General features: G+C 34.7%; 1 protein-coding gene across 1 annotated transcript in view; it reads left to right on the forward strand.

The window, feature by feature from the left end:
* Positions 1 to 27,500, forward strand: part of LOC136835325 (parapinopsin-like) — a 384,012-nt gene that overhangs the window by 305,175 nt on the left and 51,337 nt on the right. The window contains exon 4 of the mRNA XM_067098671.1: positions 21,793 to 21,925. Coding sequence (XP_066954772.1) covers positions 21,793 to 21,925 — 133 coding nt within the window. The remainder of the gene's footprint in view (positions 1 to 21,792; positions 21,926 to 27,500) is intronic.

A 27,500-nucleotide genomic window follows, 5' to 3' on the forward strand; every position in this document is an offset into this window, starting at 1 on the left:
AGTCCAGTTCACTTAGCTGACTGTACCTCAAACATTTTTGTAAGCCTATACATCCTCTCTTTTTTATCAGTCTGCTTTATAAGTGATGGCTAAAGCGAAATCCGACTATTTTATTGCCCATACCTTAAACAGATTTGTATAGCTGTGTCTATTTACATCACATGTACCAGTATGTAATATTTTCTGCATCATCATCTGCTTTACAAGTGACCGTTAAAATAAAATCTAATTGCCTCATTACCCGTACATCAGTCATATTTGCATAATTTCCTTTCTACCGTAATATCAACCCCTAAATCTTTGCAAACGATCATTAAATGAAATCCAATTGCCTAATTACCCATACTTCAAATATCTTTCGTGATATTTATATTTGCTGTCACATGAACTCGTACTTCCTCTTTTGTTTGTCACCACCTGCATTCAAAGCTTCCATTCAAATGAATCCGATTGCTTAATTGCCGTTACGTAAGGCAGGCGTTCTGCCCAGGTCGTCATCTCTTCAAAAAGGTTTAAAGTTCAGGATCTCATTTTACGCTAAATTTGTGTGTCATTAATGTAGAAATCGTCTATATAGTTTTATTTTCTTCGTTTCAGTCAGTTTTCAATTGTGGCGTTTTTCTTATGTCCATTGAGTATGTTTATTTTTATTCTCTCTCTCTCTCTCTCTCTCTCTCTCTCTCTCTCTCTCTCTCTCTCTCTCTCAGTAGTGATAACATTCTCATGTAACCAGGTTTTGGTCTGGCGTAATTATTCTTCCTCTGACCCTTTTTCTTTTTGTTCCGTAATGCAGTTTTATTTGGACATTGGTGCTGTATGTTTTTCGTTTCCCTTCTGCAAGTTTCTTCCAATTTTACACTTTTGATTTACAAAATTTTATCAGTTTTGTTTTTTTTTTTTTTCTGATAAAATCCATAGTCATTACCAGCTACAGCTTCCGCTGATTCAACTGTTATTGTTATTTCCTTTTTACAGCTTCTGTTTATATGCTGCAATTTCTGCAGCTTCGATGGCTCGTGTTTTATCAAGGTAAAAACGAAAACCATATTTTTCATTGTGTTCCCTTTAGAGAAATATTATAATTATCTCGTCAGGATGATTATTTGTAATCATCATTCAATTATCATTATAAAATTAGAGGAAGGGGACGTTCAAACATTGTCAGTTCCTAAGAAAAGATTACTCAGTTTGAATGAAATCTTTATTGTTATTTGCAACAGGATAAGAGAGCTATTTAACTGAAGTGTTTGAATAAAGGTAGTCTCCGGCAACCGAGCAGATAATTATACGCAAAGGGTCGAGTGAATAGCTCCCTTTCCCCATTACTAAGCTTTTTTTTTGCAGAAGTGTCTTTTTCCACCCCTCTATTAATGACAAACTGCAGCCTCATTCATTCATTAGTGTTTATGGCTCACACTTTTGTCCGGGAGAGATCATTTAGTCATGTTTCCATTTCCTTCTGTACAAACTAGATGGTTTTTTTTCTTGATAAGATAACGAGTTTTTCATCTCTGTTATTAACATCTGATTTTGATTATTCGTCTTTCTTCGGAGACAGTTCTCCTACGCTAGGACTTCCTCTTCTCTTCTTCCCTCTCTTTATTGTGTTGTAGGTGATGTGAACGAATTTTTCCTTCTCCGTATCTCTTAACACTTTATCTCACCGAAGTGTGGTCGTTTCTCTTTCGTTTTTGCACGGATATTGATTCACCCAAGGAGGGAATACCATTCCTTAAACCGTAGTTACGTAACAACCACCAGGTCGCTAGGTCCAACTTTTATCAAGTGTAAACCGGTGCAACTCTCGCACTACTCTGTCACGCATAATGCAGTAGTCTGTCGTCTTTTACTAGAGTTCATAAAAAAAAAAAAAAACTTTCAATCGATGCCAGATGAGCTCCTGTTCAATTTCTTTCCCGGTTAATGTCATTTTGCTTCGCAACTGACGCCAAGCCACTGGTATAAGAGAGGGGTTATCTGGAAAGGATATGATAGCTGTCACATCAAAAAACAATATTTTGCCACGTTTTATTAAACGTTTCAGGATGTGGGTAAGAAATTTAGCAATTGTTCACCGGAATTTGTTTCCCTTGTATAATGAGGTCTAATTAAAAATCTGAGAGCTTTGATAATGTACTTCAATCTTTTATCATGAGTTGCCCCTTGACATATGTTACCTTTTCATATAAAGTTTATTTCCAGCAGTTATATGATTACAAGAAAAGTTAATAAACTTCCATTCATAAAGATTCAGTTTGAAGCCAAAGTTTCAGTAGCTTATTGCCCTAACTAATTTCTATAAGTCTTTCTCAACATCATAATTTTCTAGGAATTGCTAAGATGGTCTTCATTTCCGAGTTGATAGTAATTTCTTTGGAGTTTGTTCCTCTTTCCTTGACTTGTGTTTATTGCACTTTATTTTATCTCCTTTACTTATCAGAGTTTTTGGTCCCCCATATCCTTTCGTCGACTTAATTGGTCCAGTGCTTTTTCTCATTTCTAATATAGGCAGTATTTTAATTCTTGCAAGTGTTGTTAAGGACTGGTATGGTAGGAAGTATTCTTTACCGCCACCCAAGTTACTTTCTGTGATAGCATTTGTTATATTTGTTTGGAATGGACACGCTCTCTCTCTCTCTCTCTCTCTCTCTCTCTCTCTCTCTCTCTCTCTCTCTCTCTCTCTCTGATAACTTCGATGTGTTACCTTATAAAAATCAGTACGAGTATGAAATTTTCGTACTTTTGATTTTCTTAATTACCAGTCTAAGTGATTGACGTTCGACGTTCTTTGTAAATAAATTAACACTCCAAGTACCCGACGTATATTAAACGGCCAAATAACACTACTCTTCTAACGGACGGCTTATGTTTTACTGTTCTTACTTCCTGAGAATCAGAGTCTACGCCATCACGCTTCTCACTGAAGTAAAGATCTGATAACACTGGAGTTTTATTCACTCCTCAAATTGAAGTGAAAACGCCTTTTGACATTCACGGTTGTTTCTTTGTTTATTTCCATCGAGAACATTGTCAGTCAGAACAATTTGAAGATATAAATGTTGTATTTCGTTGTACAAAAGACGCGGTTTATCTTAGAAAGAACACTAAAGTGCGTGTGCAGGGGCTATATCTAAAATAGAAGTAAAAGATTGTACCAGATTGCAAATATACACACGCACGCGCACGCACACACACATACGCACTATATATACATACATATATATAATGTGTGTGTAATTGTAAGTGTCAACTACTGTCAATAAAATGAATGATATGCCTTGTTAGCTCTTGTTTTTTTAGCATCGAGCCATAAGGTGATTTTTGTATTTAATGTTACACACTGTTTCACGGAAGAAACTTGGCTGACATCAGTTTTCAGAAAACTTATAAAATTCCCTTGGAAGCTAATCCACATTTATTATATTATAAAGAAAACATTCTATATCCAGTTCATTTTCCAGTTTCACGTAATATTCTTGAAATGCCGAACATTGACGGCAGGAGCAAAGGTGTGGTCGGGTGTTAACCCGTTGGGTTGGCGTTAACTTTATGATAACAGCAATTTTTTTAATTCATTCCATAATGGCTACACGAGTTACAAGTTATACGAGAACGAAACACATTTTCCCACTCAAGTTTAAGAATTAAAAAATATTAATCTAAGAACTGTAGAAAAACAAAATTATATATCAAAATATAATAAGATTAACTCCGCTTTGGAGTTCATGGTACATATTGTGGATTGAAGCACATCTTATCATTATAGGTAGTATATAATTTCATTTAGGCTTGACCGTCCTGAAATGTTGTAACGTTTTACATAATTCAGATTCATGTCTCTTTTCTTATTAAGGCGAATTCACAGAATTTTTACGTTACAGAAGCCGGAATCTTGACCTTGAACTTGAGAAAATTTAAACAATGAATTAGGTAGGTTAATTGGTACCCTTTCCAAGTTTGAAGACCTTACTAATCTTTATGATCTCCATGAAATAATTGCTTGAGTCATCGTTACGCGTTTTTGGAATTTGTAAGGTAACCCATTGTAAATTTCATAGTGCTGTAATATTGTGGTTTTTTGGTTTTTAAAATATAATCAAAAAATTTTAAAAGCTTTATGCTCATGTACGTGGTTTTAACGAAGAAATTGTTTCATTATTATAAATGATGAAAACCTTTATGCCAATGTACGTGGTTTTAACGAAGAAATTGTTTCATTATTATATGTGATGATGACAGTATATATACATATTTATATGTGTGTGTGTGTTTATATTCACAGTAAACATACACAAAGAAAGGCATGACCAAGAAGCTATAATTCATAAATCCAGTAACATTTATATCTTTGCACACTTTATTTCAAAATTTCTCATCACTGTTTGCCTTTAGAAAGAATCTTACAACTCGCATTCTTTTTCTAGAAGGGATCTTTGCAGTCCGTCTTTTAGTCATTTCTTTAGCAGCAAAAGGATAGAGATATAAAAGAAATGCGGTTTCTAAGCCATTTAGTAAATGTGTTTCCTAAGACCAAATACTAAAGTACAAGTAAGTTTTCAACACTGAAAACACTGCTTTATTTACGTGGTAGTTCGTGATATTCTGGACATCTTATAGTACGACAATTTTCCATTTCAAGCAAGAATATGTTTGTACTCGCAAGAGTTTTTTTTTTTTTTTTCTTTCTTTTTTTTTAAATGGTGCGCCTGTTTGTTAACCCTTTATTACTCTTCAATAAAAAGTGAAAGATATTTTTCATTAGAAATTGGCTTTTCCCAAACTAAAACTTATTGTGAACGTAATGTAACGTCTGCACGCAAACTATAATTATTATTCGTTCATTATACGTCTTTTACTTTTGAATCTTTTCTCTTACCCGTACATTCTAATGCGTTGAAAGAAGGACGAAATTCAGATTCAAATACAGTCAGAGATTCCTTACAGGATTTCTTTTAATGATGAGATATAAGAAGCAGGATAGCCATAATCATTATCCTAATTACCTCCTTAGATAGGCAGTGCCGTTACTGCACATCATTAACTCTTATTTCTTGAAAGGGCGCTGGCGTCTTTTCTCGTCTCCAACTCAGCTTGACGGATTCTCTCCCCAGTTTCTCCATTCACTTACTTTTAGCAATTGACGGATTCTCTCCCAGCTAAACTCCATCCCCATCCCTTCCAATTTCTTCCATTTCCTCTAGTTTCTCCAAAGTTAAGTATACCTAGTTTTACCAGACCACTGAGCTGATTAACGGCTCTCCTCCCAGTTTCTAAGACAATTGACGGCTGGCCAGTTTCTCCAACTCTTATTTCTTAGAAGAAGGATTAGACTTTATTTTTACGTGGCTAAGAACCACTCTTATTTCTTAGGTTACTTAGCAATGGGACCTAGCTTATTGTGGAATCTCTCCCAGAACTCTACATATAGCGAGAAATGAATTTCTATCACCAGAAATAAATTCTCTCTTAACTCTTCACCAGCCGGCCGGGTACAATTGAACTCCGGCCCATCAACAGTCCGCAGCTCTACTGACTCACTCCGACAACGAGCTTGTCTCCCAGTTTCTCCAACTCTTATTTGTTAGTACAGTTGACAATTGGATTCTCTCCCAGTTTCTCCAACTCTTATTTCTTAGTACAATTAATGGATTCTCTCCCAGTTTCTCCAACTCTTATTTCTTAGTACAATTGACGGATTCTCTCCCAGTTTCTCCAACTCTTATTTCTTAGTACAATTGACGGATTCTCTCCCAGTTTCTCCAACTCTTATTTCTTAGTACAATTGACGGATTCTCTCCCAGTTTCTCAATTGACGGATTCTCTCCCAAACTCTTAACAATTGATGGTTATTTCTTCTTATTTCTTAGTACAATTGATGGATTCTCTCCCAGTTTGATGGATCCAAACTCTTATTTCTTAGTACAATTGACATTTTGGATTCTCTCCCAGTTTCTCAACTCTTATTTCTTAGTTTCTCCAACTCTTATTTCTTGGATTCTCTCCCAGTAAACGGATTCTCTCTCCAGTTTACTTCTCAAACTCTTATTTCTTAGCCAATTGTGGATTCTCTCCCAGTTTCTCCAACTCTTATTTCTTAGTACAATTGAATTCTCTCCCAGTTTCTCCAACTCTTATTTCTTCTTATTTCTTAGTACAATTGATGGATTCTCTCCCAGTTTCTCCAACTCTTATTTCTTAGTACAATTGACGGGATTCTCAACTCCTTAAGAACTCTTATTTCTTAGTACAATTGATGGATTTTCTCCCAGTTCTCTCCCAATTGATTTGTTTCTCCAACTTATTTCTTAGTTTAGTACTCCAATTGACAATTGGATTCTCTCCCAGTTTCTCCAACTCTTTTCTTAGTACAATTGATGGATTCTCTCCCAGTTTCTCAACTCTTATTTCTTAGTACAATTGACGGATTCTCTCCCAGTTTCTCAACTCTTATTTCTTAGTACAATTGACGGATTCTCTTCAGTTTCTTCTTATTTCTTATACAAATTGATGGATTTTTTTCTCAACTCTTATTTCTTAGTAACTCTTATTTCTTAGTACAATTGGATTCTCTCCAGTTTCTCCAACTCTTATTTCTTAGTACAATTGACAATTGATTCTCTCCCAGTTTCTCCTCCAACTCTTATTTCTTAGTTCTCTCCCACCTCTCCCTCCCAGTTTCTCCAACTCTTATTTCTTAGTACAATTGACGGATTCTCTCCCAGTTTCTCCAACTCTTATTTCTTAGTACAATTGACTTCTCTCCCAGTTTCTCACTCTTATTTCTTAATACAATTGATGGATTCTCTCCCAGTTTCTCCAACTCTTATTTCTTAGTACAATTGATGGATTCTCTCCCAGTTTCTCCAACTCTTATTTCTTAGTACAATTTATTTCTTGACAGGATTCTCTCCCAGTTTCTCCAACTCTTATTTCTTAGTACAATTGACGGATTCTCTCCCAGTTTCTCCAATTTATTTTCTTGATGGAGTCTTCCTAATTGAGTTTCTCAACTCTTGTTTCTTAGTACAATTGATTCTCTCCCAGTTTCTCCAGTTTCTCCAACTCTTATTTCTTAGTACAATTGATGGATTCTCCTCTGGTTTCTCCAACTCTTATTTCTTAGGATTCTCTCCCCAGTTTCTCCAACTCTTATTTCTTAGTACAATTGATGGATTCTCTCCCAGTTTCTCCAACTCTTATTTCTTAGTACAATTGATGGATTCTCTTTTTCTTACTTAGTACAATTGATGGATTTCCTCCAGTTTCTCCAACTCTTATTTCTTAGTACAATTGTTACAATGGATTCTCTCCCAGTTTCTCCAACTCTTATTTCTTAGTACAATTGACGGATTCTCTCCCAGTTTCTCCAGTTTCTCCAACTCTTATTTCTTGAGTACAATTGCTCTCCCAGTTTTCTGTTTCAACTCTTATTTCTTAGTACAATTGATGGATTCTCTCCCAGTTTCTCCAACTCTTATTTCTTAGTACAATTGACAATTGATTGGATTCTCTCCCAGTTTCTCCAACTCTTATTTCTTAGTAATTTCTTAGTACAATTGATGGATTCTCTCCCAGTTTCTCCAACTCTTCCCATTTCTCCAACTCTTAGTACAATTGATGGATTCTTCCCAGTTTTCTTAGTACAATTGATGGATTCTCTCCAGTTTCTCCAACTCTTATTTCTTAGTACAATTGACAGTTCTCTCCCCAGTTTCTCCAACTCTTATTTCTTAGTTTCAATTGATTTCTTAGTATTCTCTCCCAGTTTCTCCAACTCTTATTTCTTAGTACAATTGACCATTCTCTCCCAGTTTCTCCAACTCTTATTTCTTAGTACAATTGATGGATTCTCTCCCAGTTTCTCTTTATTTCTTAGTACAATTGATGGGTTTCTCCAACTCTTATTTCTTAGTACAATTGATGGATTCTTCCCAGTTTCTCCAACTCTTATTTCTCAGTACAATTGACCATTCTCTCCCAGTTTCTCCAACTCTTATTTCTTAGTACAATTGTTGGATTCTCTCCCAGTTTCTCCAACTCTTATTTCTTAGTACAATGAGATTCTCTCCCAGTTTCTCCAACTCTTATTTCTTAGTACAATTGATGGAATCTCTCCCCAGTTTTTCAACTCTTATTTCTTAGTACAATTGACGGATTCTCTCCCAGTTTCTCAACTCTTAGTACAATTGATGCATTCTCTCCCAGTTTCTCCAACTCTTATTTCTTAGTACAGTTGATGGATTCTCTCCCAGTTTCTCCAACTCTTATTTCTTAGTACAATTGGTGGATTCTCTCCAGTTTCTCCAACTCTTATTTCTCCAGTACAATTGATGGAATCTCTCCCAGTTTCTCCAACTCTTATTTCTTAGTACAGTTGACGGATTCTCTCCCAGTTTCTCCAACTCTTATTTCTTAGTACAATTGACGGATTCTCTCCCAGTTTCTCCAACTCTTATTTCTTAGTACAGTTGACTCTCCCAGTTTCAACTCTTATTTCTTAGTACAATTGACGCATTCTCTCCCAGTTTCTCCAACTCTTATTTCTTAGTACAATTGACGGATTCTCTTCCAGTTTCTCCAACTCTTATTTCTTAGTACAATTGATGGATTCTCTCCCAGTTTCTCCAACTCTTATTTCTTAGTACAATTGATGGATTCTTCCAGTTTCTCAACTCTTATTTCTTAGTACAATTGATGGATTCTCCCAGTTTCTCAACTCTTATTTCTTAGTACAATTGACGGGATTCTCTCCCAGTTTCTCCAACTCTTTATTTCTTAGTACAATTGATGGATTCTCTTCCAGTTTCTCCAACTCTTATTTCTTAGTACAATTGACGGATTCTCTCCCAGTTTCTCAACTCTTATTTCTTAGTACAATGATTAATTCTCTCAGTTTCTCCAACTCTTATTTCTTAGTACAATTGACGCATTCTCTCCCAGTTTCTCAACTCTTTATTTCTTTCCAGTTTCTCCAACAAGTACAATTGATGGATTCTCTCCCAGTTTCTCCAACTCTTATTTTTAGTACAATTGAATTCTCTCCCAGTTTCTCCAACTCTTATTTCTTAGTACAATTGATGGATTCTCTCCCAGTTTCTCCAACTCTTATTTCTTAGTACAATTGATGGATTCTCTCCCAGTTTCTCCAACTCTTATTTCTTAGTACAATTGACGGATTCTCTCCCAGTTTCTCCAACTCTTATTTCTTAGTACAATTGATGGATTCTCTCCCAGTTTCTCCAACTCTTATTTCTTAGTACAATTGACGGATTCTCTCCCAGTTTCTCCAACTTGATGGATTATTTCTTAGTACAATTGATGGATTCTCTCCCAGTTTCTCCAACTCTTATTTCTTAGTAAATTGATTCCTTTCTTAGTTTCTCCAACTCTTATTTCTTAGTACAATTGATGGATTCTCTCCCAGTTTCTCCAACTCTTATTTCTTAGTACAATTGACGGATTCTCTCCCAGTTTCTCCAACTTATACAATTGATGGATTATTTCTTAGTACAATTGATGGATTCTCTCCCAACTCTTATTTCTTATAGTTTTTCTCCAACTCTTATTTCTTAGTACAATTGACGAGTTTCTCCAACTCTTATTTCTTGGATTCTCTCCCAGTTTCTCCAACTCTTATTTCTTAGTAGTACAATTGAACTCTTATTCTCTTGATGGATTCTCCAGTTTCTCTTATTTCTTAACAATTGATGGATTCTAGTTTCTCCAACTCTTAGTACAATTGATGGATTCTCTCCCAGTTTCTCCAACTCTTATTTCTTAGTACAATTGATTCTCCCATTTCTCCAACTCCTTAGTTTCTTCTCAAACTCTTATTTCTTAGTACAATTGATGGATTCTCTCCCAGTTTCTCCAACTCTTATTTCTTATTTTGACGCATTCTAGTTTCTCCAACATTTCTTAGTAGATGGATTCTCTCCCAGTTTCTCAACTCTTATTTCTTAGTACAATTGATGGATTCTCTCCCAGTTTCTCAACTTTATTTCTTAGTACAATTGATGGATTCTCTCCCAGTTTCTCCAACTCTTATTTCTTAGTACAATTGACGGATTCTCTCCCAGTTTCTCCAACTCTTATTTCTTAGTACAATTGACGGATTCTCTCCCAGTTTCTCCAACTCTTATTTCTTAGTACAATTGATGGATTCTCTCCCTTTCTCCAACTTATTTCTTAGTACAATTGATGGATTCTCTCCCAGTTTCTCCAACTCTTGTTCTTAGTACAATTGATGGATTCTCTCCCAGTTTTCTTAGTTTGATGGATTCTCTCCCAGTTTCTCCAACTCTTATTTCTTAGTACAATTGACGGATTCTCTCCCAGTTTCTCCAACTCTTATTTCTTAGTACAATTGACGGATTCTCTCCCAGTTTCTCCAACTCTTATTTCTCTTAGTACAATTGATTCTCTCCCAGTTTCTCCAACTCTTATTTCTTAGTACAATTGATGGATTCTCTCCCAGTTTCTCCAACTCTTATTTCTTAGTACAATTGATGGATTCTCTCCCAGTTTCTCCAACTCTTATTTCTTAGTACAATTGATGGATTCTCTCCCAGTTTCTCCAACTCTTATTTCTTAGTACAATTGACGGATTCTCTCCCAGTTTCTCCAACTCTTATTTCTTAGTACAATTGATCTCCCCAGTTTCTCCAACTCTTATTCTTAAATTGAGGATTCTCTCCCAGTTTCTCCAACTCTTATTTCTTAGTACAATTGACGGATTCTCTCCCAAACTCTTATTTCTTGTTCTCTCCCAGTTTCTCCAACTCTTATTTCTTAGTACAATTGATGGATTCTCTCCCAGTTTCTCCAACTCTTATTTCTTAGTACAATTGACTCTCCCAGTTTCTCTCTTATTTCTTTAGTAGTTTCTCCAAACTCTTATTTCTTAGTACAATTGACGGATTCTCTCCCAGTTTCTCCAACTCTTATTTCTTATTTGATGGGATCTTCCCAGTTTCTCCAACAATTGACGGATTCTCTCCCAGTTTCTCCAACTCTTATTTCTTAGTACAATTGACACATTCTCTTTCTCCAACTCTTCTTAGTACAATTGATGGATTCTCTTCCCAGTTTCTCCAACTCTTATTTCTTAGTACAATTGATGGATTCTCTCCCAGTTTCTCAACTCTTATTTCTTAGTACAATTGATGGATTCTCTCCCAGTTTCTCCAACTCTTATTTCTTAGTACAATTGATTCGTTCTCTCCAGTTTCTCCATTCTCTCCCAGTTTCTCCTCCAACTCTTATTTCTTAACAATCTTCCCATTTCTCTTAGTACAATTGATGGATTCTCCCAGTTTCTCCAACTCTTATTTCTTAGTACAAACGGATTCTCTCCCAGTTTCTCCAACTCTTATTTCTTAGTACAATTGATGGATTCTCTCCCAGTTTCTCCAACTCTTATTTCTTAGTACAATTGACGGATTCTCTCCCAGTTTCTCCAACTCTTATTTCTTAGTACAATTGACGGATTCTCTTCCAGTTTCTCCAACTCTTATTTCTTAGTACAATTGATGGATTCTCTCCCAGTTTCTCCAACTCTTATTTCTTAGTACAATTGATGGATTCTCTCCCAGTTTCTCCAACTCTTATTTCTTAGTACAATTGATGGATTCTCTCCCAGTTTCTCCAACTCTTATTTGACGGATTCTCTCCCAGTTTCTCCAACTCTTATTTCCAATTGACGGATTCTCTCCCAGTTTCTCCAACTCTTATTTCTTAGTACAATTGATGGATTCTCTCCCAGTTTCTCCAACTCTTATTTCTTAGTACAATTGACGGATTCTCTCCCAGTTTCTCCAACTCTTATTTCTTAGTACAATTGATGGATTCTCTCCCAGTTTCTCCAACTCTTGTTCTTAGTACAATTGACGGATTCTCTCCCAGTTTCTCCAACTTTATTTCTTAGTACAATTGATGGATTCTCTCTTATTTCTTAGTACAATTGATGGATTCTCTCCCAGTTTCTCCAACTCTTATTTCTTAGTACAATATTTCTTATTTCTTAGTACAATTGATGGATTCTCTCCCAGTTTCTCAACTCTTATTTCTTAGTACAATTGATGGATTCGCAGTTTCTCCCAGTTTCTCCAACTCTTATTTCTTAGTCTTATTAATTGTACAATTGACGGATTCTCTTCCAGTTTCTCCAACTCTTATTTTTAGTACAATTGATGGATTCTCTCCCAGTTTCTCTTATTTCTTAACTCTCCCAGTTTCTCCATTTCTTAGTACAATTGACGGATTCTCTCCCTCAACTCTTATTTCTTAGTACAATTGATTTCTCTCCCAGTTTCTCCAACTCTTATTTCTTAGTACAATTGACGGATTCTCAACTCTTATTTCTTAGTACAATTGAACTCTTATTTCTTAGATTCTCAACTCTTATTTTCTTTGATGGATTCTCTCCCACAGTTTCTCCCAGTTTTCTTTGAGATGCGTTTACTTCATCCCTGTGTTCTGGATTTCTTTATCTTGCTGTCCAACCACTCCCTCTTTTCACTGTTTTAGGCACTGAATGACTAAAAGTGCCGAGTACTTCGCTTGATTGCCTAGAATTTGCGATTGATTCACTTTTCGTCCTTATCAAAATTCCGACTAATATCTCAGATGAATCACAAAAATTACTTTGAAAACATGTCATCTTGAAGAGTTGAGCACACCTTTCACCCAATAGTTGTGTTATTATAAAAGTTTATATCTATAAGGAAAAAGAAAGGAAAATCAAAAGCATTCATCCTCTTTAACTGTATCATCACTAGTAGGGAAAAATAAAAGAAAATGTCTTAGTCAAATCCTTCATATACAAAAAGTCAGGAGAGAATAAATATCAGTGACATAAAAAAATCAGTCATCTTCAGATTCTTTGTCTGTAAACATACTCCAAAATGTTTGATTTCACCATGAAACTAAAACTGTCCATTATACGGGTTAGCCTATTATATGTAAATTAGATCGGGTTCCCAGAAGATTTTCATTTGCATGCATTAATAACAGGTAGATATTCACCAAGTTTAGACAATTAATTCTAAACTATCAGCTTAGTTTCCCATGCTAATAGTCATAGCCAGCTTAGTTTGTGGCATTGCATAAGTAAACAGTAACGAACATTGTATTCTAAGTGGAGAATTATCCTTAGTATTGCATCAGTTCCTGTTCAGTTTGTACGAAATACTTCAGAATTTAGCAGTAAGATGGAAGTCCTTCTGCCTGGCATGTTATTTTCCTAATGGGTCTTCGTGCGCTAGTCCATCTAGCTCTCATCTCTGACTGAATCTAAAAAAAAAAAAAATCCATGTGAGCTATATCCAAATAAAAGTCAACCTATTTTCTTTTCCTTTTTTTTTATGCTTCTTTCAGTCTTTGAGGTATAACGACATGGTGCGCTCCCGTGTTTCATTTTCCTGCATTCTCAGAACGTTATATTTTATTCCATCCTTTGTTATTCTCTTGTTCTTTTGGAACATAACATTTTATAGAGCTAAATGTTCAAGTTCCTCCTGCCCATCGTTACATAATTTTCCTGCTTTGTTTTTGGTCAAGTACCTCTATTTTTCGTTTCTTTTTTTGAGGTATTTCTATGTTTCTTCATTCTTTCTCTGCTTCCCCCTTCAGCGCTTTATTCTTTTACCAGGTACTATTTTTTTTCCATTCTCTTTCTGTCGCAAACTTCCATTTCCTTGAAATAGTCTCTTTTCTCTTCATTCTCTGTTTTCTCTTTGTTGCCTTCTCTTCACACTAGTAGTTCCTCATTGGGGGTGAGTACCGTTCTCAGCTAGCACTCTGCTGACCCCGCGTTCGAGTCTCCGACCGGCCAATGAAGAATCAGAGGAATTTATTTCTGGTGATAGAAATTCATTTCTCCCTATAATGTGGTTCGGATTCCACAATAAGCTGTATGTCCCGTTGCTAGGTAACCAGTTGGTTCTTAGCCACGTAAAATAAGTATAATCCTTCGGGCCAGCCCTAGGAGAGCTGTTAATCAGCTCAGTGGTCTGGTTAAACTATGGTATACTTAACTTCTTCACACAAGTTTTTATTAGCATATTTTTGTGTTGCTATTTCAAAACTATTTGGTGTGTTCTATTCTTCTTTCGTGCTTTTTATACTTCGGCATTGGTCCCTCTGCCTTCTGTTACTGCTGTTGCTTTCGCTATGAAAGTTGCTGTCAGTGTCATCCCATCTTTTCTTTTCTTGTCAGTTCGTCTATACCCACAGCAAAATAAATATCGCCTGGTCAAAGTCAAGTGTACCTTAGAAAATACTTATTCAATTCAATTCAAATCAAGTGGGTTCCAGTCATAATTTGAACTTATTTTTTCAACACCATCTCATGGAGAGTTCTAATCAACTTCGTAATTTATGCAACATCTAATGATGAATAAGATAAAAAAAAATAGGTTAAATTCACTTGCGTTATAACAGGAGTACTCAAAATCATTACATTTATACTGCTTTAATGAAAAATGTTTTCCTTGACAGACAGTTTGAATAAACCGGGTTGCAAAAGTAGAAAATCCATCTGCGTCAAAAGGCACTTCCTACAATAGACAGTCAATTTGCTTCTAGGCAGTGAATCAATTCCAATTCGATTTAGTTCAACTGAATGGAAAATTTCTCGTCAATTTCATTCCAATTTTAGTTCACCTTTTTTTTTTCCTGTCATCCCGGAAACTCACCAGATACCTAACTCTGTATGTGCTTGTTGTACGGCCAAATGTTTCTGAATGGAGTTAAATTGATATCCGTATTTTTTACCAACATTATATATATATATATATATATATATATATATATATATATATATATATATATATATATGTGTGTGTGTGTGTGTGTGTGTGTGTGTGTGTGTATATATATATATATATATATATATATATATATATATATATATATATATATATATATATATATATGTGTGTGTGTGTGTGTGTGTACACACATATATATTTTATATAATTGTTCTTTCCTTAAATTGCCTTCTCGTGTACTTTACTCCTTAAAAAGAATTCTATAAATGCTGCAAGGACCTCGGAGCGTCCCTTACTTCCTAAAAATAGCAGCTGTGTTAATGGCAGTATATATTTACTTATTAGAAGAATACTGAAAACCGGAACATTATCTCCTCTGTGGATAGATGACCCTCACTAAATTAAGATTATTGCGTTCGTTCTATTTAGCTAGTTTCAAATTTCAGAGCTATTGTTATATAAAATTCTGTTTCCTGATTTTGATACATGTTATTCGTTTGGTTGAATTTCATCATCTCTCTCCTTTTTATAAGAAACAATGACACAATGGGTATTTTTTTTTTATTGTAAACTGTGCTAAAGTAGGGTTCTGATCATTTGAGTAAATGGGAGGCTACGAATGCCAGCTTGAATTAACATTCCCTTTATTTAAAGGTTTAACGGTTGCTCACGAGTCCTTCTCCACCCAAACTAGGGGCAGTGGCTGCTGATTACCCAGGAGGCAGGCCTATGGACTTCCCCAAATCGTGTTTGGCTGTAAAATCTATCCAGCCATGAGTAAGGTTGAATTTGAGACCAACACACGTCCAACCATTTGGGCTTCCATTATATATAATTAATGTTATAGATTTAGTTGCCTATTTTGTTATTCAAGTCACATTCTTAACCTTGAGTATTTTCTAATTTTCCACTATAATCACCAACTTGTTTTTCAGCCCTTACTTTCCACTAATCACTGTCGAACTCTGTGTAGCATGGATGATCGTCAGAGAAATGAATACCTTTTATTAATTTTCTTTTTTATTTATATCTTCAAAATGCAATCATTGCCACGGGAACAAATTTATTATTGATACTCATTACCGATACACAACCTTGCTTCTTTGCAACATTCAAACAAGGTAAAGTTTTGCAGTTTCACACCAGCTATTAAAATATTCATCATCGGTATAAATATAATCGCAAATTTAAGATTCAGAGTACATGAGAGCACTTAACCAGTAAATGACTCCTCTGATAATTCTAGTCAAATATTAGTTAAAGAACCAGAGAGAAGAGCTTTGTAATATATATTTTAAACTGTCTGTGAAATATTCTTTATAGTGATCTTTTGGACTATTACAAATCGGCAGATATGCTGTAATCGATCCGGAGTTTAAAGCAAAATCAATATTCATCAAGATCTTTCGGAAGTGCTTTTATGCCCGGTAGACATAAATGTTATTAGCGGTCCTTGCATGTACGTTCTCGTTTACTCATAGGCTCCACCAAATGGTTCATTTAAATGTTATGGTCTTTAGCTTGGCCTCTACATATGCCACAGAGCCAATTTATTTTAACAAGTTTGTTACGAAAATTTCCAAAATAGCTTCCCCACACGCCAATCCTATCGCCAAACGATTTCAGTTTTACGTAATGATTCACTCACCCGGCATAACGCCCGCAATCTCTTTTCAGGGATTCAACAATAAAAATGGATTTTTGTTTTATGTACGTAAATCAAACTATGAACATGGAAAAAGATCATTACATTGCCCAAAAATAAATCCCCCTCTTTATTTCAGCGTTACTGAGTTTAAAATGCCAGTGATCGACAGTGCACATTAATGCCGTTATAAATATTACGCCTGCATAATTCGATTTATAAACGCAGTCAACTCCGAAGGATTGCACTTTTGTTTATCGTTTTTATTTTTCCGTAAAAGAAAACTATTGTGACAGCTTTGTCTCTGTCCGTCCGCACTTTAACTGTCCGCCCTCAAATTTTATGAAGCACTGATGATAGAAGGCTGCAAATTGGTATGTTGATCATTCACCCTCCAATCATCAAACATACCAAATTGCAACCCTCTAGCCTCAGTAGTTTTTATTTTATTTAAGGTTAAAGTTATACATAATCGTACTTCCGGCACCGATATAGGTACCAATAACACAGGCCACCACCGGACCATGGCTGAGTTTCATGGGCCGTAGCTGAAAGTTTCATGCAGCATTATACGCTGTACAGAAAACTCGATTGCGCCGAAGAAACTGAGGCTAATTTCTTACTTGTTATTTATAACCACAGTAAAAGTGACATGTGTTGTGCAATATCAGTTTATTACAGCAGATAATCCTAAATAAATATCCAATTTGATTTAAATGTTAATGTCACTTTAGTTAACAATATGGGTGCAAACCATTAGCGGTAATTACGGTGTAATGTATCGATGCTTATGCGTGGTTTCAACTAACTTTTTAGTTAGTTTTTTTTTAACCTTGCTTATTTGCCTGTTTTAATTGAATTGGCGATGACAGACTACGAAATGGCTGACTGTGACCGCAGTATGTGACTTAACGTAGGCAAGGTCAGACATTGTCAGTATATAAATACTTACACACACACACATATATATATATATATATATATATATATATATATATATATATATATATATAAATGTTTGTGTGTGTGTGTGTGTGTGTGTATTTATTTGTATATATATACATATATAAATGTTTGTATGAGCGTGTGTGTGTCTACTCACAGTGGCTACGCTGACCTCTAAACTCCTCGATTTTTCGATTCATGGAGCTAAAAAAAGAACAAGTGAAGAAACCCTAACTCCCTTAGTGGGATTCGAACCCAGCCACATTAGGTTAGGGTGAGATTAACCTTTCATGCGTGAGGCTCTTCTCTTGTTCGCTTAAATTTAGTTTCGTTGTGGCAAGAGTATCCAAAAGGTGTAAGGAAACAACTCAAAAAAAATACGAGAGGCCACAAATTTTCAGAAGTCTGCACAGCCTTTATGAGTCAAGTAAACTGACGTTTACCCTTTGGGTGGATGAGTGTTTTGCACAAGTAAATTCGCAGAAACACTCACCCTAAAATTGAAAGCGTTTATTAAATACATCCAAAATAACTAGTTCACAATGAATATTTGGCCATGTGAATTAAACCAGGTAAACAGTGCTTGGTACCTTGGAAAGGTCATGTGATTTTATTTTCTAGGTAAGGATAATGTAATACAAACTTCATTTTCAGTTTTGCACGGACTTTAACATATGATTTCTTTGTATGTTCCATTGGTAAAGAAAGTATAAACAAAAAATTTTTGCAGATTGAAAAGAAGGCTGAAATCAACAAGGCCATAAAATACATTGTACAAATCTATGAAATATATTCAAGGTCGTAACTTTTTTTATGTTCAAATAATTTTTCGAGGCTTATTACCGGGAGATGGGTAGCCTTTTCTAGATGTTTAGAAAACGTGACTTCTTCTTGTGAGAGCCAAGGCAAGACGAGGATACAAATAACATTAAAAAAAATCGTAAGCAAAAAATTCAAACGAAAAAGAGAGGCTATAAACCTGCACTCATACCTTTGGGAGGAAGACAAAAGTCAGATAAAAATTTTCAAACGGATAGAAAGGGACACCCATAGTGAATCGACCATGCCAAGGACTACCAGCATTTACTGTTATCTCGGGTTGGATCCACTTAAAAGTTTTTGCATTACTGTCTAAGAGGAACTCTGGGTGGCGGGACGCTATCCATCCTCTCCAGAGAAAATTATTTTGATCGGTCCCATCACTTGACAGTATACTGAAAGAGTCTAAGACCATTGTTATTGGTTAGGTAATTAATGCAGCCCCCTTAAAAAAAAAAGCACAGTCATAATTGTAACAGCTATAGTCTAGATAAAAATTAACGAGGACAGTAATATTAAAACGTCTGAAGAAATAATGACCTTACAAAAGTAGAAATGGATTCTAACTCATGTGGGATAAGAAAAGCTCCATTATCTTCTTAATTCAAAAACTTAGTATGTAATTATATTATACACAGATATATATATATATATATATATATATATATATATATATATATATATATATATATATATATATATACTGTACAGTATATATTGTGTACTCATGAGTACTCATGAAAAGGATAATTGAATTTCTAAGGAAATATGTAGATTCAAAATTTTCACGTATAGTATTTTGTTGTTAAATGTAAACATTTAAGTCACCTAAGTCATATATTCAACAACACGAATTACACACAAACAATAATGTCGCTTATGGAAACTAACGGAAAAACAAATACTCGGGTACACTGTAAAGAGTTGCGAACAAAGGAGCTGCACGTAGGCACGTACCTAAAATTTGAGAACAGACATGAAAAGAAAATGAATACCTTAGCCTAGCAAAGACTGAAAATGGCGCTCGTTAAAAAAATCAGCAGAAAATGGACGTAGAAAAATGAGAGGGGACACTCCGAAAAAGTAGGAAAACGTGTAACACCGTAAAGTTAAATATGAAAAAGATAGAAAGTAGTTGAAGAAAAAATGGAATAGTTAAAAGGTAAGACGGTTAGAATGAATAAAATTCAGAAAAGGTATGAAGGTGTATAAAGCACGTTTCCAGAAAATGAGGTTAGAAGTTTTATTGACAGTCAAGGAAATGTGCAATAGATTGAACAGCGGTCAAGCCGATGAAACAGGAAGAATAGCTGAAAACAAACACAATTCAAGTGAGATAGTAAGTCTGAAAAGGAAAAATTGAATGGAAGAAGGAAAATACGAGATAAAAACACATGAAATACGAGGTGAGGGTGCCGAGACGAAAAAGATGTGAGAGAGAAATTTTGCGGAAAAGTGGGGTCTTTTATGAGAGATAGCTAGCTTGAAATGGAAGAAGTGAATGGAAGAAAGAAAAAAAACGCGCGGAAACAAGAGATGAGAGAGAAAAAAGTGAGATTCGAGGGAAAAGTGGTGGAAAGACATTAGAGAGTATAAGGGGAGCTAAAACAGAGATTGGGAGAGATTTAGTGTCTCAGATGCATATCGTCTCCCGTTTCCCGTTCCAAAGAACTTCACTTAAATAACCATTTCACTGTTTTCACATCAGTATAAACCAGCATTCACGAATAATCATCTTACACAAAGCAACTCGCCGGAGAAATGATTACATCGGCTTGTGTTATAAGACTCTATCACGAACGCTGTCATCAGTCATCCTATCTCCTCATTCAACTTCATGGTCATGGAAACAGACCTCAAGTGTCATCGCCTTCCACCACTATACGAAAGGTCCTTACAGCTGAACCGAGTGGAACTCTCACCACCCTCACGCTGTCGTCTTGAAGTACTTCTTTTGTTGAATTCACTCTACTCGCTTCCCAAAAATTCTATGTAAAAGGGGTTATATACATACACTTTATTATATATATATATATATATATATATATATATATATATATATATATATATATATATATATATATATATATATATATATATATATATATATATATATATATAAATCCACACGGACAAAGACACAGTATAGTAGGCAGGAGAAGGGCATAGAAGCACTAAGATTCTGTATTTACATTTATTATAATTGTCAGTGTTCCTTAGCCCAAGGTCACATCATCAGGCTATCTACAATTATAAGAGCTAAAACAGTATTTTAATGTGTTTGATTAACAACAAGTAGATATGCACAAGATAAAAATTAAAATTTGAAAATCAGTAACACGTAAATAATCATTATGTAAACGTATATAAGTGCATGTGATTATTTAAATGTAGTTGATTTTCCGTTTTTAATTTCTGCCTTTTGTATATCTATGTATTTTTAATCATACACTCTAAGATACTGTTCTAAGTTTTATAATTTTAGATGTCCTGAAGATGTGACCATTGGTCAAGAAATGTCGACTGTTAAAATAAAGGTATCAGCGGAGTCTGTGAGACTTCCTGTGACGTTCCCCTGCCTAATATATATATATATATATATATATATATATATATATATATATATATATATATATATATACACACACACACATTGAGAGAGAGAGATGTACATATGTGCGTGTGTGTTTGTATGTATTTGTGATACTAAAAGAAAGATTTTCATAGGTACAGTTCGGAGAATATCAAGTTTAACATTTTTCTCAAATTCTGTCACGTATTTCGTAACGTTATATATATATATATATATATATATATATATATATATATATATATGTGTGTGTGTGTGTGTGTGTGTGTGTGTATACGTTTAATAAACCCGTGTTAGAATTTCTTTGATACGTGAAATTAAACTGGTGTGCTGTTTCATCCATATCAACAGAACCATTATAACATCAGGTAAAGTTTCAGACCAATTTAGATACATTTTCAGGAAAATGAAATCACGTATAGTATGTAGGAGTTGATTCACATTACAGCACTTATATATATATATGAATATTAAATGCATATTGTCTTTCATGAGTCAATTAACATTCTTTAGACTACATTTTAGTGAGCCTTTTTAGGAGTACAATACTAGAATAGCATTCTGTTCTTTATTTGTTTATTAAAGTGTTAAAGTGTCGCTATTAATGTATTAATTTTACTCTTGAAATGCTTTCTAAAATCTGCTTTTCAATATCGTGGAAATTAATATGCAAGAGATACATTCTAGTTTAAATTTTTGTCTTGCCATTAGGCAGAAGTGAGAACTGACTACGGTCACAGTTTTCCTTCGTGTTCCAAGATTATTTCTTTCTTTATAAAGTGATATCTTTTTTCAGATCACTTGTATACTTTGTAGAAATTATGCAGATATATACACTCTCTTGCCATAAAAAGATAAAATTGTTTACGATTGTACGAATAGGTTGCGTTGGTAAAACAAATATTACAGTATGCACTCTATGAAATTGCTTAAAATTTTGCAATTCTATTAATATAAAGCCTCTGTATGGTAATTACTGTTACAGCTTCCACTGACAGTCTTTATTTTTCTTTATCTAACAGCTGTTCTATTGACTGGGAGACAAGATCTCTGAACAATACTTCATACATCGTCTTCCTGTTCACCCTTGGTTTAGGACTACCGGTTGCTGTCATGGGATTTAGTTATACTAACGTCATTTCTACGTTAAGACAGGTAAGATGGCAAGGTTTATATTATGTAAGTATCAGTGTAGCAGACACCTAGATGACTTTTTACAGGTGATGAATTCAGTGAGACTTTAGGAAAAACTGTTCAGTAGTTTAACAAGAATATGCTCTTTGGGGTCATCTGCTAAAAAGTAAACTGATATCCATCTATGCAGTCTGTTAGTTAGCATAGAGTAAGGTATTGTACAGTTTGCTGTAAGAACGCTTGGTAGGGATGGAAAAATTCTCCGGTTGAAGATAATAAGTCGTTTTATCTTTGGGTTTGTGTGTGTATGTGCGTTGGTGCTGCAGTTTTGAATGAGCGATTAGAGATTAGTTAGACTTTGTATCTTCATAAGAATTCAAGAAGATGTAAAGATTTTATTTAGCTCTTACGCGAAAAGTAACCGACAAAGAACTTCATACAGAAATCATCTTCACGTGCATGTACAGGCGAAATATGAGTTATGTAAAGTAGTGTAAAAGACTGATTCTAAGAAAATATATTAGAAAATAATTGTGCATTCTAAGATAGTTCTGACTAATTCATGAAGTATACGGCAAGATTTCCTGCGAAGGTTCTTGCAGTTCACAGGCCCGCCAATGTCAATGGTGGTTAACACTGATAATGACATACATCAGGGATATTTTTAATTCTTAAACAACATACGAGTGAGAACATTTTCTTTTAAACAGATTTCAGTTTTTTCTTTATTTCGTGGTTTCATTGTGTTACAATTTGCGCATTACCGTAAACAACAGTATTTATGAGAAATACTTATATCATAACACTGGAAATGGGGCAAATCCTTGAGCTGGAATCCCGTCCAATATCATAAAACTATTTTCATTCTGCCCAGAAGGAAAAGGATATGTAAATATGTCTTGCAAATCATTTACCATTGTAGATCAATTCTGGTGCCAAAATAAAAAAAAAAATATAAGGCCACAAATTGAATAAGAATTAGGTAACCCTTAAAACTTCAGTGCTAGAATCATCCATTATCATTGGTTAAAAGTATTAAGTTATCTATGTTATCATTTGAATGCTAATATTATATCACCATAGACACTATCAGAGAGCTCATAATAATGACAGACACACATAGACCGTATTCAAAATAAACAGAGCTTCAAACATTTTTTTAAACATTAGCGACCAATCAACATTTATAATTCATTTATTTGACTTACGATATTCTTCTTACCGTTTTACTCCAAAATTTTCTTGAACTGTGATAAAAAAATTCTGTAACAGGTAAACATTTTATAAATCCTTTGACTGGATAGAGCATATTGCATTAAATGTACGAAATACACAAATGTTACTTAAGTAAGAAGTCAAACTTCGAAATATATATACATATATATACATATATACACACACAATGATATCAAAACATTTACCACGAAAGATATAAAGTGCCAAAAGAGCGAGACATCCTGGCACGAAGATCTAAAGGACCCGAGGCAGAAAATAGGCGCGGGGTCGGAATCCCATCTCTAAACAGGACGATCCTTGATTTATCCACAGCTCTGCAAACAGCGTTGATGGCAGAAGGTTCTATGGGAGGAAAAAACAAAAATACAGAAATTCCATCGAGTCCATTGTTACTGCGGTACCCCTGAAGACCTTTATCTCTTGGTCAAATGATACACACTGGAAAATACAGATTAATCTCTCTCTCTCTCTCTCTCTCTCTCTCTCTCTCTCTCTCTCTCTCTCTCTCTCTCTCTCTCTTTTGTTATCATAACTTCTGCTGGCATGACTAATATCTTCAATTCAGCTACATTAATGATTATGAACGTAGATTTGAATGAATATGGAAATGATTATTTTACCAAGTTAACTGAAGGGTTGCATGCCCCTGAAGAGCCCTGATTATTGTGTAAATGGAGTATCACAGGGGGATGTTGAGCACACTGACATCTGGGTGATACAAAGGTTGATGGGTGTGGAGTAAGCATTAAATATGGCTGTAGAAATTGCTGTTTGGGATACAAGAAAAATCCTGTGAAGCTGTAGAACGGTAATTAGTCATAATTTAAATGGTTTAATGTTAAATTCTTTAATATATTGGTGAAATTATAAAAGGGTATCTAGGACAAATAAAATATACGTTCTGCATGTGGAGGATCTGCGTAACAATCAGTTGTCCTTTTGTGTAGCTAAAAGGTGATAGAAACAGAACGAGAATTATTTATGACATAACTTGGCTACACACTTTTGGGAAGAGGTAGGGTGGGGCTATTATTGAGAATGTGACCCAGATGAAAGAGGCTTTAATAGGGAGGGAAACATCAGTGCACTCTTTAGAAGTGGAAATGTGCATGACCCACTCTGTTTTGATAAACCAGTTTCATGAGAATTCTGTTTGTATAGGAAAATCAGCATGTGTCACAGACCAACAGAAACATCACAATGCAACATATATAGATGGGCTGTCAGAACACTGGAAATATAGTTTATAGACAGTTTAACAAACGCTTCAGTGTTTTTATTATGAAAATTAATTGTGCAAAAGTTTGTATATAGAAGAGGTTTCAGATAAGTAGGTTGATGTCTTTCTGTCAATAAGGCATTTGCATGGTTAGTTACCACGTGAATTAGGGATAGCGCAGGAATCATAAGTACAAAGATAGTAGAATGGGTGGGAATTGATTTTGGTGTGGCTTAGCTAATTTTTGCAGCAAGTATATTAATTGGGTGACAGCACCAAGCAGCCGGCATCAGTTTGACAGATTTTTATGAAATAAAAAAAAATAATAGCAATTGTTAGTAACGGTAAGCATATGAGGAAATATGAGGGGAAGATGGAGAATGCATGTTGGTCTATATGGCTGTAGAATAAGAGTGGATAAGAAATGCTGGAAAGAATGAAAGAGGAGAGAGAGAGAGAGAGAGAGACATAGAGAGGGGGTTGGAGTGGGTTCTTGAAGTGACAGCTTTTATTGTTAGAGGGGCTGCCCACATATTATTTCAGCTTCTTCTTCGATGGTTATATTAATTCAAGTAAACTGGATGTATTATATAAAAAAAACGGAAATGTTTGTAAAGATAACACATCCCTTTCATACTTTGTAAGAAGCCCTTGGTACCATTTTCTTTTTTGGGAAAGGTGATTCCTGATCATTAAATATTTTTTTCCACCTTTCAAGGTAAAAAGTTTCATCCGTAAGGGAAGAAGAGCACTTTTACTCTCATGTTACTAGATTTTTCCTTGTATATTTGATTTCCAAAACTTCAGACTTCACTTTTCATTTGTAACAAAATTACACGTGTGCAAAGATAGGCGGCAATACGCACACAAAAACAAACACTTTTACAAACTTACACATACACATAAATATTATATATATATATATATATATATATATATATATATATATATATATATATATATATATATGTATATATATATATATATATGTGTGTGTGTGTGTGTGTGTATATGTAATATATGTGTGTGTGTATGTATGTATGCATGTATGTATGTTATGTATGTATATATATGTATTATATTGTATATATATATATATATATATATATATATATATATATATATATATATATATATATATATATATATATGTACACACACATTATATACATACAAATGATAAGCCACAGTTTTCGTTTAGCATTCAGATAAGTATACCTTGAGAATCACTTCCACTCGGGGTGAATTATAATTAATAAGTGCTTCGTCAGCACAGTAGGATCCGAATTGCCGTCTGGTTGGAAATAACGACGTACATTAACTTTTGACCACTAAGCTATCAAGAGAGATATACAGTAAGTTGATATCGACTCTGCTGCTTATGCCTGTCGAATTCAGGTTTTCGTTCTAAAAACAGACATCAACCCATCCCCACCATGACAGCTGATTCGTAAGTTTGTAACACGTAGCTAATTATGAAAGTTTGTCACATACACCGTGAAATATTTTATATCCACAATTGTTAAGCCACAAATTTCGTTTAATATCAGATTTTCTATTCCTCAGGGGTAACTTACACCCAAGGGTAAATCTAATTGATAATTGCTTCGTCATCACCAATGGTGTTGAACCTGCCACCTGGTTAGGAGACACTGTCGTACATTGACTTTTGACCACTGAGTCACTGTAAATAGTTGTTTCTCAACGAGGCCTCAGTTCGATTCAACTGGTGGTGACAAAGCACTTATCGATTATTAGTCCCCTTGGATGTAAATTATTCTCGAGGTATACTGAGCTGGATGTTAAACGACATTTATAGCTTAATATTTATCTCAAAATTAGTCACGTTACAAATTATCAATCACCTGTCATGGTGGAGGTGGGCTGGTGTCGATTCCAAGTACAAAACAGTGAATTCGACAGGTATAAGAAGCGGAGTCGATATAAACTCACACCTGTCTTGATGACTTTGTTGTCAAGTCAGTTTATGTCCGTGTTTCGAACCGGGCGGCAGTTCCAGTCCCTCTGATGATGATGAAGCACTTATCAGTTATAATTCCTGTTGCATGTAAGTTACTGAATTGGACATTAAACAACATTTGTGAATAAAAAAAATGGCAATGTGTATGTGATAAAAACTTATCATTAGCATGTGGTACAAACTTACCTGTCAGCTATCATTTTGCAGGTGTAAGAACTAAAACGTGAATTCAGCGGGCGTATGTAGAACAAAATCGATATCAACTTATTCCTTACGGATCAGTGGTTAATAGTCAGTGTATGTCATTGCTTCCCAATCAGGCAGCGGTGCGAATCCTAGTGTGATGACGAACCACTTAATAATTCACCGTGGGTGTAAGTTATTCACGAAATATAGTCAGCTGGATATTAAACGACACTTTTGGCTTAATATTTGTCAGTATGAAAAATGTTACGATGTATGTGACAATAAATTTATAATTTGACTTGTGTTACAAACTTACAGTTCAGCTATCATGCAGCAGAGATGTTATCATCTTACTTCTATCTTGATTGCTCACTTATCAAAAATCAATGTATGTCATTATTTCCCAAGCATGCGGCAGTTCGAATCCCAGTGGTGATGAAGAGCCTCTTATTAATTATGATTCCCCTTGGGTGTAAGTTATTCCCGAAGTACAGTGAATTAGACAGTGAATGACGTTTTATGGTGTAATATTTGGGGGTATAAAAATTGTTACAGGGTATGTGACGCATACACTCACACATACATACATACACACACACACACACATATATACATACACATATATATATATATATATATATATATATATATATATATATATATATATATATATATATATATATATATATATATATATATATATATACTGTACTCAATATATATAAATGCTTATTTTATCCCTTTTGGAAAGGGTGTCTCAGTGGAGTACAGTCCCTATTTCCGGCAAAAGTTGGTCCCCATTTTATGGCTGGGTAGACTGAAAAGTTGTAGCCTTGAAGAAAAGAATAAACCTGGGAAATGTTTGCCACCGTCCCATCTCTCCTCATAGACAGTAACGCTGTATCTCGTTTAAAGTTATCAAAGACCTTAGGGTTATTGAAAACAGGCCAACGCAATGGCAAGTTCCCTGTGAT

The sequence above is a fragment of the Macrobrachium rosenbergii genome, chromosome 55 (genome assembly GCF_040412425.1).
Source record: "Macrobrachium rosenbergii isolate ZJJX-2024 chromosome 55, ASM4041242v1, whole genome shotgun sequence".
NCBI lineage: Eukaryota > Metazoa > Arthropoda > Malacostraca > Decapoda > Palaemonidae > Macrobrachium > Macrobrachium rosenbergii.